Consider the following 13,449-nt stretch of genomic DNA (forward strand, 5'->3'; position numbering starts at 1 on the left):
ACTTCCGCAACGGCGACGGCCGCACGATCCTCGGCTGCCGCGACGGCCTCGTGCTCCTCGTCGACGCGGGGAGTGCCGAGATCGAGGTCCTGGTGTGGGACCCCGTCACCGGCGACCAGCACCGCTTCGTCGTCCCTCCGGTGATCGACGAGCGCCAGGTCGTCGAGATCTTAAACGGCGCGGTTCTTCGCACCGCCGGGATCCTCGACGACCGCCCATTCCGGTTCCAGGTGGTCTTGGCAGGCATCGACAGGCCAAACAAGCGGCTGTTCGCCTGCGTTTACTCGTCGGAGACCAGCAAATGGGGTGATCCAATTTGGGTATCCGTGGATTCGCCGAGCAACGTTCGCACCACGGTTTCTATGCGTGTCTCCAGTACCCTGGTTGGGAATTCCCTCTACTGGTCGCTAAATGGGGATACCGCTGCCATCCTTCAGTTTGATTTGGGCACACAACGCCTAGCTGCGATACCGCTGCCACTGGATAAGTGCAGCGATGGCAGCCGCTCCTTCCGGGCTATGCCCGTGGACGGTGGCGGGCTTGGCATCCTTGAGCTGTTGGACTTCAACATCCAGTTGTGGAAAAGGGAGATCGACCGTGACGGTGTTGTTTCATGGGTGCTGGGGAAAACTATTGAATTGGATCAGCTTCTTTCCCTGGACAAGAGGGGAATGAGTCCAATGATGCTGGGGTATTGCGAGGTCAATAATGTGGTGTTCCTAAGGACAGTATTCAGTATTTTCATTGTCCAGCTTGAGTCATTGAAGTTCAGCAAGCCCCCCATACAGGCATCTTACTTCTTGGTTCATCCATTCACAAGTGTTTATACTGCAGGTAATAACCAAGTACTTTTCTACAATTGATTGATGGAAAGCTTTTCACACCCTTTGGTGTTATTAGACTAATAATAATATAAATTAAATATGTGTCAATAGTTCCTTTTGCCGCTAAATGTGCTATTGAACATATTGCCATGCTGCTTATGATATTACTTTTATGATTTTCAAACTCTGTGATTGAAGTCAGAGGTAGCAAGCATCTTATGTAAGTTTATTAGATGGAAAAAAAATATAGATTAAAACCATGAATGTAAAGATAAAACAAAGCTAAATTTCACTGCTACCTTTCTATTGTGTTATGCAAAAGACGTATAATGCCAGTGATTGTGTTTACCGCATTGAGATGGAAAACAGCTGGAAATTGGAAAGCTGAAATGTCCAAATGGTAGCTCAATATACATTTAATGGCTTAAAACTAGTTACATCCTTTGACCCAATGTTTATTTATTTTAATCTTGCTAACTTAAATCCATAATAAAGGCTTGATTTGATCTGTACGAGATAATAGTTCATTTTTATCACTTGTTGAAGACTCGCAAGTGTCAGAGTCTACTTGTACCAGAGGATAAATGAATTGAGTTTGTTTTATCTTTTCAAGCTAGAGTTATTCAAATATGAATTGTCATTATTTCTTTGTTCTTAAAATTTATTGTTTTGAATATATTATATTTTATCTACTTCAGATAACACGGAAATAATTCTAGATCACTTCTTCATTCGGATCAGCTAATATTATGTGCATGCCATTCCATTTTACTGAGTGTATATACCATCCTCAGAAATATTCTATGCAAAGCAGTAGATGTGCTTTTGTTTATCTATTCCAATGTTGAAACATGCGTTTTTCCCCTCTCAGTTTTGGCTTATCTAAATATCTCGTTGTTATCCCATCGTATCTTTGGTTCTTTGGCTTATGCTTGTAGACATGGGCATTGGTGGTGGACCTGATGAAGCCAAACTTCTGTGTAATGCAATGCATAAGGTGACTGCATTGTGATACATTGGTTGAGCAGGTAATGTAAGCTTATCTTTGTATTTTCAGTTGAGGGATCATAACTGGTACCTTTTGTTTTTGTTACGAAATGCCCCCTTTACGACCATTTGTGAATAACCAAATTACAAGTGAGGATTCTCACTGCGGTTCACGCAACCTATTGTTGAAAGTAGGCCGCCATCTCTCTGCCTCCACTTTGATCTTGGTACTCTCGCCTTAGAAAGCGCTGCTGTTTGTCTTGCTCCACACATAAATTCCTGTGCTGGTCCTTGTATTCCTGCTTCTTCCTTGATAGCCACCACTGCTGCATAGTGTCACGAGATCACAGTCTTGCTGCAATGGCCAGCCCAGTGAGGATTGCTCAGCCAAATCTGGCAGATCTAGGGGCATCACACAGAAAAATGCTCGGCTATCTCCTAATGCTGCGACAGTAGAGGACATGTGCCCAGATTTTGAGGTAGTGGTGCTCGAGGCTGTTGCCTGTTGGCAGTCCAACAGCGTTGCTGAAGGGGCAAGCCAAATGAAGAACCGGCATTTCAGAGTCAATTTCGCCTTCCAGAGGACCTTTTGGCAGCTGTCATAGCTTAATGCTGTAGTGAGTTCAGAAAAGCAGTGTCCATTTTGGCCCGAAGGAGAAGTGTCTTTATAATAGGATGTATAATCCCTTGCTCAAGGCTTCTAACTACATGGATTTGGTTGATCTAAACTCGTGAATTAGTAAACGACTATTTCTTATACATTTCTAGAACACGTGCCTTTGAGCCAGAAGGCAGATGCATCTGCTTTCAACTCAATGAACCCCTCATATGCCCATGAAGCAAAGTTTATTTTTTCCTGTTTTGAACTTTTTCTGATTTTGCTGCCGGTTTGATTCCACTTTGGAGGTTCGACATAGGTTCGGCAGTGATGAATTTGATGTTCATGTTTAGCAATACAAAACTTTGTGGGGTTGTATAACTTTAATGGCTTTTGTATCATCAACCAGTGGTACAAATTTTATTTGACAAGTGACTGTTTCCCAGTTATCTGAGCTCTCATTCGGGTTGCTGACCAGCTGCAGAGTGACTTTACCGGCGCAGGTTCTGTCGGTGCGGAAGTTGATCTTCTACGGAGCGTGTTCTGGTCAACTGCGAAGTAGATTTGTCGGATTTATCCCCTGGTAAAATAAAAAGATTTGTACTACCTCCAATCCATAAAAAGTGTCGCAGTTTTGAACTAAACCCAGTTCAAAACCGCGACACTTATTTTGGATCAGAGGGAGTAGGGTTTATCTGTCCAGTTTGGTACCCTCCGTTCCAAATTACTTGTAGGCATCATCCAACTGGCATGATGACAAGCAGCGACTTGGTTAGGCTAGTAAATACTCATTCAGTAGCATCGGCTATGTGATTATTGCCCCCGGTTTCATTCTCATTACGCCTTGTATGCAGTGTGGAGATTTCATTCTCGGATTTCTGCTACTGGTACCAAAATGTTGAATTGATTGACTTGTGAAAGACGAAGCATCCGCCAAAGATACCTCGATGGAAAACGTCCGTATATGTAAAAGAATGTTCATATGTTTTTAAAAGCTCATGCATTTTTTTAAATGTGAATGTATATTTTTAAAAAGCTCATGTCCACAAAAAGATATTCACGTGTTAGAAAAGAAAGTCCATGCGTTTTGAAAAATATTCATGCGTGAGTAACAAATGTTTATGTATATAAAAAACATAAACGGAGTAACACGGAGAAATTTTGGGGAAAAGTAAAAAACGAAAAAAAAGGTGAAAAAGAAAGAATAAAAAAATTGAGCAGAAGAAAGAATAATAAATTTGTTTTGAGAAAAAGAAAGAATAATAAATAGAAAAGATGAAGAAACAAAAAAAAAACGGGTGAAAAGAGTATAGGCCGGCCCATGCGCGCACGGCGCAGAAGGCCCATCCGGCTAGGGTTATGTGGGAGGTGAGACCGTGAGAGCCCTCGCCGCCAACCGTCGTCTTCCGAGACCGGCATCTTCCACACGCCGCCGCCGCCGCCGCCGCCGCGGCAAACCGGAGAGCGAGACCGCCGCGATTTTCGCTTGGTTTGTTCCTCATCTGTGCTCCCCCTTTTACCTTAACTCCATGGGTATCGTCTTCCTGCAATAGCCAGTGCTACTGCCATAAAAAAGCAGAGCCGCAACTGCACCTGGAAAATTGATGATGTAGAAACAACACCGTGCTTGCACTGTTTTATTCTGTAATATCTTCGTGTTATTATGAAATAAGATAAGATGCATTCAGAATTCTATCTATTGCGAGTTTCTTTTATGCCATGTCCGTGGACGCTGTTGCTTTCCTGTGGAAGGTTCAGCCACTGTATTTTACTCTCTACCATCCATCCTGGAGCTTGCCATGGATGGAAGCATTCATAGCATAATATTTTGGCATCTGTTTGAAATATTATTGGTGGGCTTGTTTGTTGTTATTATTATGCATGCTTCGTTCTGCAACTTTTTTAAGAAATCCAGGCATGCTCAGATTCACACTTGTTATCACAGACATGTTCTCCCTCCGTCCCAAAATAAGTGACTCAACTTTGTACTAACTTTGTACTAAAGCTAGTACAAAGTTGAGTCACTTATTTTGTGACGGAGGGAGTAAGACATAATTTCCTTACTAGTAGTACAGCTTCTTTGATTAGTTCCTCGCCAAGATTCAGCAGCGTTCTGTGTCATCATCTATCATCTACTACACGCTAATTTATTACATCTGACATGGATGGATGGTTTAAAAGCAACTTGTTTCTCTTCCTTGAAATGCTTTTTTCAGCTGTTGGGCCGTCAGATGAGCAAGATGGTGGCGATCAGGGTTCCCAGGAACATGCGCGCCAAGCGCGAGCTCCTCAAGCACGCACCCAAGCTTGTAAGCTTTCTTTCTCTTTGACCCTTTTTCTGTTTCAGCTGTTGCAAAATTTCCTTCAGTTTAATTTGCAGTACCAGAAACACACCGTCTCCGCTGAATTATTATAAACGCGGCACCCCTACAATAAGAGTAAATCATCATTATCTTGTGTGTCCGTGGCCAAGCGAAAACTGGTATCTTCCAGCAATTTCCCAAATTAGTTTCAACTAGTGTGCTGCATCAGTGTACTTTGGGGCCGAGTTACACGCAAAAGGTTTGGCCAGATTTTCTGGCACATGTTATATGCTTTGTGCAGATAACCACTTGCAAATCTAAACATTAGTTGCTATTGGAAGGCTCTGCTGCTTTATAATCTTCCATGACAAGAAACTAGAAATAGTATGTATGTGTTTCTTTTCAATTCCCATAACCAGATTTTCTGGCACATATTATATGCTTTGTGCAGATAACCACTTGCAAATCTTGACATTAGTTACTATTGGAAGGCTCTGCTGCTTTATAATCTTCCATGACAAGAAACTAGAAACAGTATGTATGTGTTTCTTTTCGATTCCTCTATCATGACTGTTGCTCTAATGCTTGTTCCAGGTTGAGAATGGCAAGAAGATGCTTATTCTCCATGGTACAAAGACTAGCGCAGTTTTGAACGATGTGCTGGCAGATTTTTTTCACCTGAAGCGTGATCATGCTGTAAAGTACACCAAGAAGAACGACAACATCAGGCCATTTGAGAGTGGGGGTGAAACTTCACTGGAGTTCTTCTCCCTTAAATCTGACTGCAGCCTCTTAGTGGTAAGTTATATCAGTTCCCATTGTGTATGTGGTGAGAATGGGACTTGTTATTCCCTTGAGAAAAAAGATACTAAACTGATGATGTTCTCAGAAGTAGATTTAGGGCCAGTTCTTTTGCTAGCTTTTTTGGGCTTCCAGAATAAGCTGCCCCCTACCCAGCTTATTCTAGAAGCCCAACCAAAATTTTCTTTTTAGAAGCCTACTAGTCAAGTCTTAACTACTACGCTTCTAAAAAAATAAATTTGTTTGGGCTTCTAGAATAAGCTAGGTAGGGGCAGCTTATTGCAGCTTATTCTAGAAGCCACCAAAAGAACTGGCCCTTAGTGACCTAGGCAATGACTTTCTGAGCACCCGTATGGAAATTATCTGAAACCTTTTCCATGTCTGTTATAGTGAACCTTTTCATTGTTCTTTGTATATTAAATGTAGAGAATATTATTCTCTATTATTTTTAACTGCAACTATTTATGTTTTTGCAGTATGGTTCTCACTCAAAGGAGAGGCCCAACAATCTTGTTCTGGGAAGGACTTACGATCACCACATATACGACCTTGTTGAAGTAGGAGTTGAGAACTACAAATCCATAGAATCCATAGAATCCTATGCATATGATAAAAAGTTGGCGCCTAAACTTGGGACAAAGCCTTTCTTTGCCTTCATTGGGGAGCACTTTGAGAGTGTCGATGAGCTGAAGCATTTGAAGGAAATGCTGCTTGATCATTTCAAGGGAGAGGTGTGCATCTTTATAGACAAGTTGGAACGTAGGGCATAGAGAATCACTTGAGCTTTAATTCCGTAACTTATTGTTGGTATAGGTGGTAGAGAACCTGAACCTCGCTGGTGTAGATCGGATATTCGTGTGCACAGCAATTCCCCCTACTACTGTCTACATGATGCACTGTGCTCTCCGCCTAAAAAGATCAGGCACATCTATTCCTAGAATGGAGCTGGTTGAAGTTGGGCCTTCAATGGACCTGGTAGTTAGGCGGCACCAACGTCCGTCTGAAAGTTTACAGAAGGAAGCTATGAAGGCTCCTGGTCATGCTAAGAAGGTAAATCCAATGGAACAGCTGTCTTTTGTTCATCGGATATTGTTATCCTGCTGTGGTTAGGTTGCAAAATGGCGCCATTAGCCATAAACAACTATACTTCCTGCCCTAATTTTGACACCAATGACTTGTATGCCAGTATGAATTCAGAACTACATTTAACACATTTGCAGGTGAAAAATGTGACGAATAATCCAATTGATGGCAAGGAGGGCAGGATCTACATTCCAGACCAGGAGGTTTGTGTCTCGGAACTGTTTCACTAGCAGCTGTGAAGCTTAAATATAACCTATTTGCCACACTAATCCGATTCATGGTTTTCTGACCGAAAGGTTTCGAAATTGACCTTAACAAGCGACATAAAGGGCCTGAAGCGGGAGCGCCGCGAAGCCAAGAAAAACAAGGAGCACTCGAAGAAGCAAAAGGTCAACCCCGAGTGAATAACGCAGAAGGCTACTCATTCTTGGTAACTGGTCCTTTTTAAGGATTTTTGGTGCACCTGATGATCGCAGCAGCTGTGTTAAGCCAACTGGTGACCAACTTGTTAGGTTGAGCTGTAAATAGTGCGGTACCGTCTTTTTAGGTCGTAAAACCTGCCTACAGACTTCTGCATCTGTATTGAGGCAGCTTATCTATTCAGACATTATTAGTGCGAAATTTTTGGAGCAATGTGTGTTACGAGTATTTTGTTTTAGTATTGTTGTTAGTCCTTGATATTAGCTGACCCGAGATGATTGTTGAGATGACATGGTTTAAGTCTGGTTACTATGGCCATTTTTTTCTTTCTGAATCTGTATATCCTGCATTTTTTTGTTGTCTTTTCTTTTATGCATATGTTTTTTTTAATCCTGTAGCCCCTGTGAATATGCAGCTTGTCCGGTGTTTTAGTGCTTGGGTTCACGTGAGCTACAAAAAAAGTGAAAATATTTGTTCTATTAGTATAAACAGTAAACACATTGTTCACTCTTTCAAAATCACCAATTTATCATTTTTTTGTGTAGCTCATGTGTCAATGTGTTTTTTAACGAAATTTTGCATATATTTAGTATATACATCCGTATGAAATTTTGTGTAGCTCACGTGTCAATGTATTCTTAGAATGTTTTGAGCTTTGAAACATTTCTTTTGTTTTCTCTTTTAAAGTGCTCCATGGAGCTCGAGCACCAAAACACATTTGGCTTGTGCTGAACTAGAAAAGGAGATGGTCCGATGAGCGGAAGAGTTTTGATGCACCTACGGACTAATCCTATAGAATTGAATTTATATACATTGAAAGTAAAGAGGGGAGATTAGTGAGGTTTAGGATATACATTTTTGTGTAGTACTCCCTTCGTTCATAAATATAAGATGTTTTGAACGTTCTAGTATGAACTGCATACAGACTGAAATGAGATGAGTGAACAAACACACCAAAACTTGTAAGAGCGGAGTAGAATATCTCGGGGAGACCTGGATCTCGAATCGTAGCTACTGGAATATTGAATTGTGCGAACTGAGAACGGGTTTTTTTTTTAACATCAGTACAGACACAAGCGCTCATATACTGGAATGTGGTGCTGTTGGTGTATTGACAATTGTTTTGTTACTGTGATGTGCTGTGACTCAGTTGTGGTGGCTTTTTTGTTTTTGTTTTGAGGGACATCTTATATTTGTTACTGAGCAGTCTGGGTTGTTTCGTGTGCATCATGAATTTTGGGTACTGATTGTGAAGAGTTTGCGAGTCGTTGGGTCAGTGATAAGGAGAACACTTCGATTCGTGACGATCTCTACAGCTGATATGTGGACACTTTTGAGATCCATGGATGGTGTTCCACTTAGGCAAAGGCAAAATGATCTGCCTAGAGTAGACTCTCTAGGAGGCGGTCGTGCCATGCCAATAACACGGCGCATAGAAATAATTGTTCATCATTTGGAATTTTGCTGCTTCTGTTTGGAGCAATTTTTAGAGCAATGGCAGTGCAGCAGTGCTGGTGCTAGTAACAACTACTACTAGTAAAAAGATTCTGGGCTTATACTCTAGGCCGTGGCACCTAGGTCAGGTAATTGATGCCACTGTTTCTCCTTCCTTGCTTGTCAGTGGATGGCCCCGTTGGGGTTGGGGTTGTCGCCGCTGCTGTCGGTGGCGCCGTCGCTCGCGCTGGCGGCAGGAGGCGTCGGCTGCGCACGGCTGGGCGGCGATGGCACCGCGCCGGCGCCCCCGCCCCATCCCTCCGGCTTGAAGTTGAACGGCATGCCGCCCCCTGGGATGCCTCCTGGCATAGGCATAGGCATGCCGCCGCCCGGGATGCCTCCTGGCATAGGGAGTGGCATGCCCCCCGGCATGGGCATGGCGGGCATCCCGGGGAGGGCGGGCAAAGGCACGGGCATGGCAGGAATCGGCATCCCGGGCATGCCGCCGGGGTTCGGGAACAGCGGGAAGGACGGCATCGTGGACGGCGGCAGCCACCACTTCATGCTGCTGGCGCCTGTCCTTGCGGCGGCCGCGTCGCTCCCCGCCGTCGCTGGCCCCGGGGCAGGCCCGGGCGCGGCTGCGGCGACCGTGGCGTCGTAGGACGCGCCGCGCCCCGGCTCGAACTCCACCCGGCTGATCTCGTCCTCGTAGTCGTCCAAGGACGCGCCCTGCGGCGCGGTCTCGGTCTCCGCGGCCGCCATGGAGCCGAACGCGAACTCCCGGGCGTACTCCTCGTCGCCGACGTTGTCGTCGATGTCGTGGAGGAGGCGCATGCCGTGCCCCGACCCGGCGCAGGCCAGGAGCACGAGGAGGCCGAGGAAGACGGACGGCTTGCTCTGCTCCATGGCTCGCTCTGCTCTCTGGCTCCTTGGCTGTTCTTGCCGGCGAGGTGGTGAGTGGGAGACGAGGCAGTACAGATTTTATAGCGAGCTAGCTCGTAGCTTGGAGCTGGGGGTCGGTTGGATCATGGTGAGCTGCCCTGCACTCCGATTTTATCAATCATCTCATGGTTTTTTTCAGTAGCTCAAGGTGCATGCCGGAGGCGTGCAACCGCAACACCACCTGAAAACTAACAACTTGCTTCTGACTCCCAAATCTGGTGTGTAATCTGCACCCTTTGACCAGATTTTCGACAGAATGCAAGAAATTTGGGCACGAACAGCATGAATGTGGATCGTAATCACAGAAAAATAAAATCACAATCTCAAATTTGGACATGTTAGTGAAGAATCCTGGTTCCTCGCGGGAACATGGTTTTTGACAAAGCACAGCGGATTTCAGCTCAATTTCCAATATATGCATACAACTTCTGGTCTCACCAGTTTGTTGAGCAGCATCCCACTAATAATAAATGGGACAACAGACGCATGCGTCGCGGTTGAATTTAAACCAGCGTTCCGTTCAGGAAGCACTTGAGCACACATTCTCTCACATGACAGTTGAGACACACTACAGGTCTGCAGCACACAAACTAGGCAGAATAAATAATAGCTGGGATTTCACTCGATAAATCATGAGTGTCCATCTGATCTAATCAATCTACTCGCTCTTCTTGTTCCTCTTGGAGGGTATCCTGCTCAGGACGCCGCTGTCGAGTTTCTGGTACTGCTCTCGGAGCAGGCCCAGGATGCTGTAGAGGAAGTCGTCGACCTGGTCCTCGTACTTCTCGTACAGCACAGGGAGCGTGTGCGCGCAGACAAACCCTGTTCCAGGTGATCAGAAAATGCTTTCATTAATACAAGTTAATACATGCATTCGCGAAACAGGAACAGTATGTTATTTCTTGGTGGCAAAAAATGTCAGAGAAATGAGAGGCCACAGCTTCTTACGGTCTTACCAATGTAAATGACAGTCAGGAAGTTGAACCAGCTCCCAGCTACAGAAGCAGCCCACAATCCAACAATTGCCTGAAATAAAACATTGCGTGACATCAAAACACTTCCTGATGATGAACAAACACAGTATTTCCACATACAGGAATGATTTTCTTTATACTTTCCTATTTGACGTAATGATCACAATGACGGAATACAAAAAGAACACAGTAAAGCTCTACGTACCAATACAAAATGCTTCAAGTTTCTTTCACAAGACACATCTTGAAGGAAACCAAGGAACTTGTTTACTTGGGCACCGATGGCAACAGCAATGTTCACAAACAGGTCCTCTGGCAACTTAACCCGGGGTATTTCAGAAGACCTACGTGTAGAAAAGGCATTTTCTATTATTATTATTGCTATGTTGCTGAAAAGGACGCACACTGTGCATACACTTCAAAAATTCCATACCTTGAGAAGTTGGACCAAACAAACTGAACCACCATTCCAATAACAAGGGCAAATGAAATGATTGTCAAGAAGTGGTAATCAAGCCACTCGAAGAAAACCCAGATAGCTGTTGCGAGACCCAAAACACTGGAAGATATCTTCTTGTTCCTCCATAACAACACATCAGCAGCTACAATGATAAAAAGAAAAGCCTCAGAAATGCCCACAAGAAGAAAACGCAAGTAAATACATGAGCAGATGACGTACACTTTCCGCCACCCAAAACTCCATGGAGGGACCTCTGACGACCAAACATCTTGTTCTTCACATCAGCGACTGAGCCTGGATCGAAACGGCCAGACCTCTGCTTAGGGAGCTTGTCAGAAATGGTATCCATGATGTTGCTCATGATATTGTCAGACTTCTGCTTGGGGAGCCTGTCAGCAATAGTATCCATGATGTTGCCCATGAGCTTTTCAGCCTTGCTCTCAGAATGCTCCGACATCTTGAGGTATTTCGAGCTCACTGTGGAGTAGGGTGGTATGTCAAACAATATGATATCCATTGATATCCAAGACATGTATAGGGCAGACCAAGAGCATATACAGGGAAGCAGGGCAGAAAAAACATGATAAAGTAGAATATTTAGTCTGATATAAGAAATTGGGCCAATGCACTTTGCTTTGACATACTTTATTTACTGGAAGTTTAGAAGTATACATTCAACCTTTCGGCCTAAAGCGTGTAGTACATGCTTATGTTATTACTGTTTGCTAGGACTCTCTCTCTCAGGCTGACTGGCAAGTTGAGTCGGATGGCTGTTTAACAATCAATAGGCATTCATTCATGGACCAGCCTTTCATCATTCATTTCTGACCAACGCTTTCATCATAAATGAACAATCTGGTATACCAGGGTACCCCATTCAGGCATAATATATGACTTGACAAACACTTTTTGAGCAATTATTGTCCAAATATATACTTTATGGATCAACATTGAAATCGGCATTCAGTTATGTACCACCAAAATCACTGCAAACAACAACATAACCGTCCCGTTCAACCGAATCTAACCAGATAAAAACCAGTACTATATCGTTCAAACATCGATCAAACTAAGAACTCGTTGGATTTATTGCCGAAGCAAGCGAAGGGAACGAGGGCGAAATCGGCAGAGAAGGCCATCCATCTCTTGTGTACCCACAACAGAAGCATGTTCAGAACCCATCTGCTAATCCAGTCAGAAAAAAAAAATAACTAACCAGGCTAAGTATAGGTACTCTAAAGTTTTTTTTTCTTATCCTAAAGAACAAATCGACCCGCCTTTCCGTCCAGCAAAGCCGCTCTATCGCTTTCAAGGGGTAAAAATTAACTATAAACGGAAAGCCGCTTCTTCAGATTGCGCATCGCCGCTGCGAAAAACGGCCTGCGGAAAAGTCGGGGCGCATAGAGCTCGAGAGCCGCCGGAGAGAGATCGTACCGAGGAGGGGCGCGAGCTGACTGAAGCACGCCCGGCGACGGCCGCGCGGAGCAGCAGCCGGCGGCGGCGAGCGAGCGAGCGAGAGGAGTCCGTGTTTTGGTGGGTGGCGGTGGGTCTGGGGGGTTGGGGGGAATCGCAGTCGCCGCAGCAGAATTATTTAGACGGGCGGAGAGGACCGTGGGGTGGGGTCTCCGAGCTGCGGCGACTGGTGGGTGGGCGCCCCCTCTGCGAGGTGCACGGGTTTGTGCGCGCGTGGGGCTCGCTTACTGGTGGGGCCGCGGGGGAGGGGTGCTCCTCGCGGGCCCGCGCGTAAGGGGATGCCGCCGTGACGGGGCGTGGTTCGTCGGGGTAAGTAAAGTAAAACAAGCGCCCGCATGGAGCACGAGGGGCGGGCGTGGCCCGCGCAGGATATTTTGATTGGCCTCGCTGCGTTGAGCAAATCGCCTTTGATTGTTGGCAGTTGGTCAGCATTGATTCTCTTGCTGCTAAATAAAACAAGTAAAACGTTTTTGAATAAACTGTGCCACAAGTTCAAAAAAAAGAAAAGTAAAACGTTCGCTGATTTGAAAACGACGATTTAATTGGATTGCAGGCATATGTTTAGGCATTGTTTGCTATCGCAATGCTATCACAGGGGAGCACATGTTAGCGAACCAACTTGTGGTTGGATGGTAGAGGGACTGCGGTATCCCCAGCCCATCAGAGTTCAAGTCCTGGTGCTCGCATTTATTTCTGGATTTATTTCAGGATTTCCGGCGATGCGCATTCAGTGGGAGGAGACTCCGTCGATGACGAGGTGCCTACGGTGACTTCGTAAATTTCAAGATGATATGCCGGCTCAGTCTCTCGGAGGTGCTTGCGTATGTACTGTGTTCTAAAAAAATGTTGGGAACACGTGTTATGTATGACTAGTTTAGTGTAGGTGTACAAGCAACTTGTGATTTTTGTTCCCGCAAAAAGAACTCATAATTTTTCCAAGAGCTGGAGTTAAGCTTAATTACCAAGGGAGCTCAATTGGTTGAAAGAGTAGAGGCACGGTCCTATCAGTACCATCATCTAAGCACGAACTCGAGTTCGTGTAATAGGATCCATATACTTGTACCGTCTTCAAATATTAACGTTTACTACTTCACTTATTGCCTGTTCACACACTCATGTGCCTTCGACCGGAGCGAGAATTGAATGCTCA

General features: G+C 44.8%; 4 protein-coding genes across 6 annotated transcripts in view; 2 read left to right on the plus strand and 2 right to left on the minus strand.

Moving 5' to 3' along the window:
- Window positions 1–3,329, plus strand: part of LOC123123064 (uncharacterized) — a gene marked incomplete in the record, with an annotated part of 4,015 nt that extends 686 nt beyond the window's left edge. Inside the window, 3 exon segments of one of the 2 annotated variants that reach the window (XM_044543491.1) lie at window positions 1–834; window positions 1,763–1,852; window positions 2,856–3,329. In XM_044543491.1, the coding sequence (XP_044399426.1) occupies window positions 1–834; window positions 1,763–1,836 (908 nt within the window). 2 annotated transcript variants of the gene reach the window in all.
- Window positions 3,330–3,687: 358 nt separating this feature from the next.
- LOC123123065 (ribosome production factor 2 homolog) lies at window positions 3,688–7,334 on the plus strand. The gene is made up of 7 exons (XM_044543493.1): window positions 3,688–3,898; window positions 4,626–4,718; window positions 5,307–5,510; window positions 5,990–6,244; window positions 6,327–6,563; window positions 6,734–6,799; window positions 6,893–7,334. Exons 2-7 carry the CDS (start codon window positions 4,641–4,643, stop codon window positions 6,998–7,000), a joined length of 948 nt encoding a protein of 315 aa, XP_044399428.1. The 5' UTR covers window positions 3,688–3,898; window positions 4,626–4,640; the 3' UTR covers window positions 7,001–7,334.
- Window positions 7,335–8,449: 1,115 nt separating this feature from the next.
- Window positions 8,450–9,462, minus strand: LOC123123067 (leucine-rich repeat extensin-like protein 5). The gene has a single exon (XM_044543496.1). It carries the CDS (start codon window positions 9,354–9,356, stop codon window positions 8,634–8,636), a length of 723 nt encoding a protein of 240 aa, XP_044399431.1. The 5' UTR covers window positions 9,357–9,462; the 3' UTR covers window positions 8,450–8,633.
- A 272-nt stretch (window positions 9,463–9,734) lies between these two features.
- On the minus strand, window positions 9,735–12,499 carry LOC123123066 (reticulon-like protein B8). 2 transcript variants are annotated; one of them, XM_044543495.1, is made up of 6 exons: window positions 12,261–12,499; window positions 11,046–11,303; window positions 10,800–10,968; window positions 10,572–10,710; window positions 10,349–10,418; window positions 9,735–10,214 (listed from the first exon to the last, which is right to left on the minus strand). In XM_044543495.1, exons 2-6 carry the CDS (start codon window positions 11,281–11,283, stop codon window positions 10,051–10,053), a joined length of 780 nt encoding a protein of 259 aa, XP_044399430.1. In that variant the 5' UTR covers window positions 11,284–11,303; window positions 12,261–12,499; the 3' UTR covers window positions 9,735–10,050. The 2 variants fall into 2 exon arrangements, with proteins under 2 accessions (XP_044399430.1, XP_044399429.1); XM_044543494.1 differs by lacking the exon at window positions 12,261–12,499 and having other exon boundaries at window positions 11,046–11,358.
- Between the last annotated feature and the right edge of the window lie 950 nt (window positions 12,500–13,449).

Source organism: Triticum aestivum, chromosome 5D (genome assembly GCF_018294505.1).
Source record: "Triticum aestivum cultivar Chinese Spring chromosome 5D, IWGSC CS RefSeq v2.1, whole genome shotgun sequence".
NCBI lineage: Eukaryota > Viridiplantae > Streptophyta > Magnoliopsida > Poales > Poaceae > Triticum > Triticum aestivum.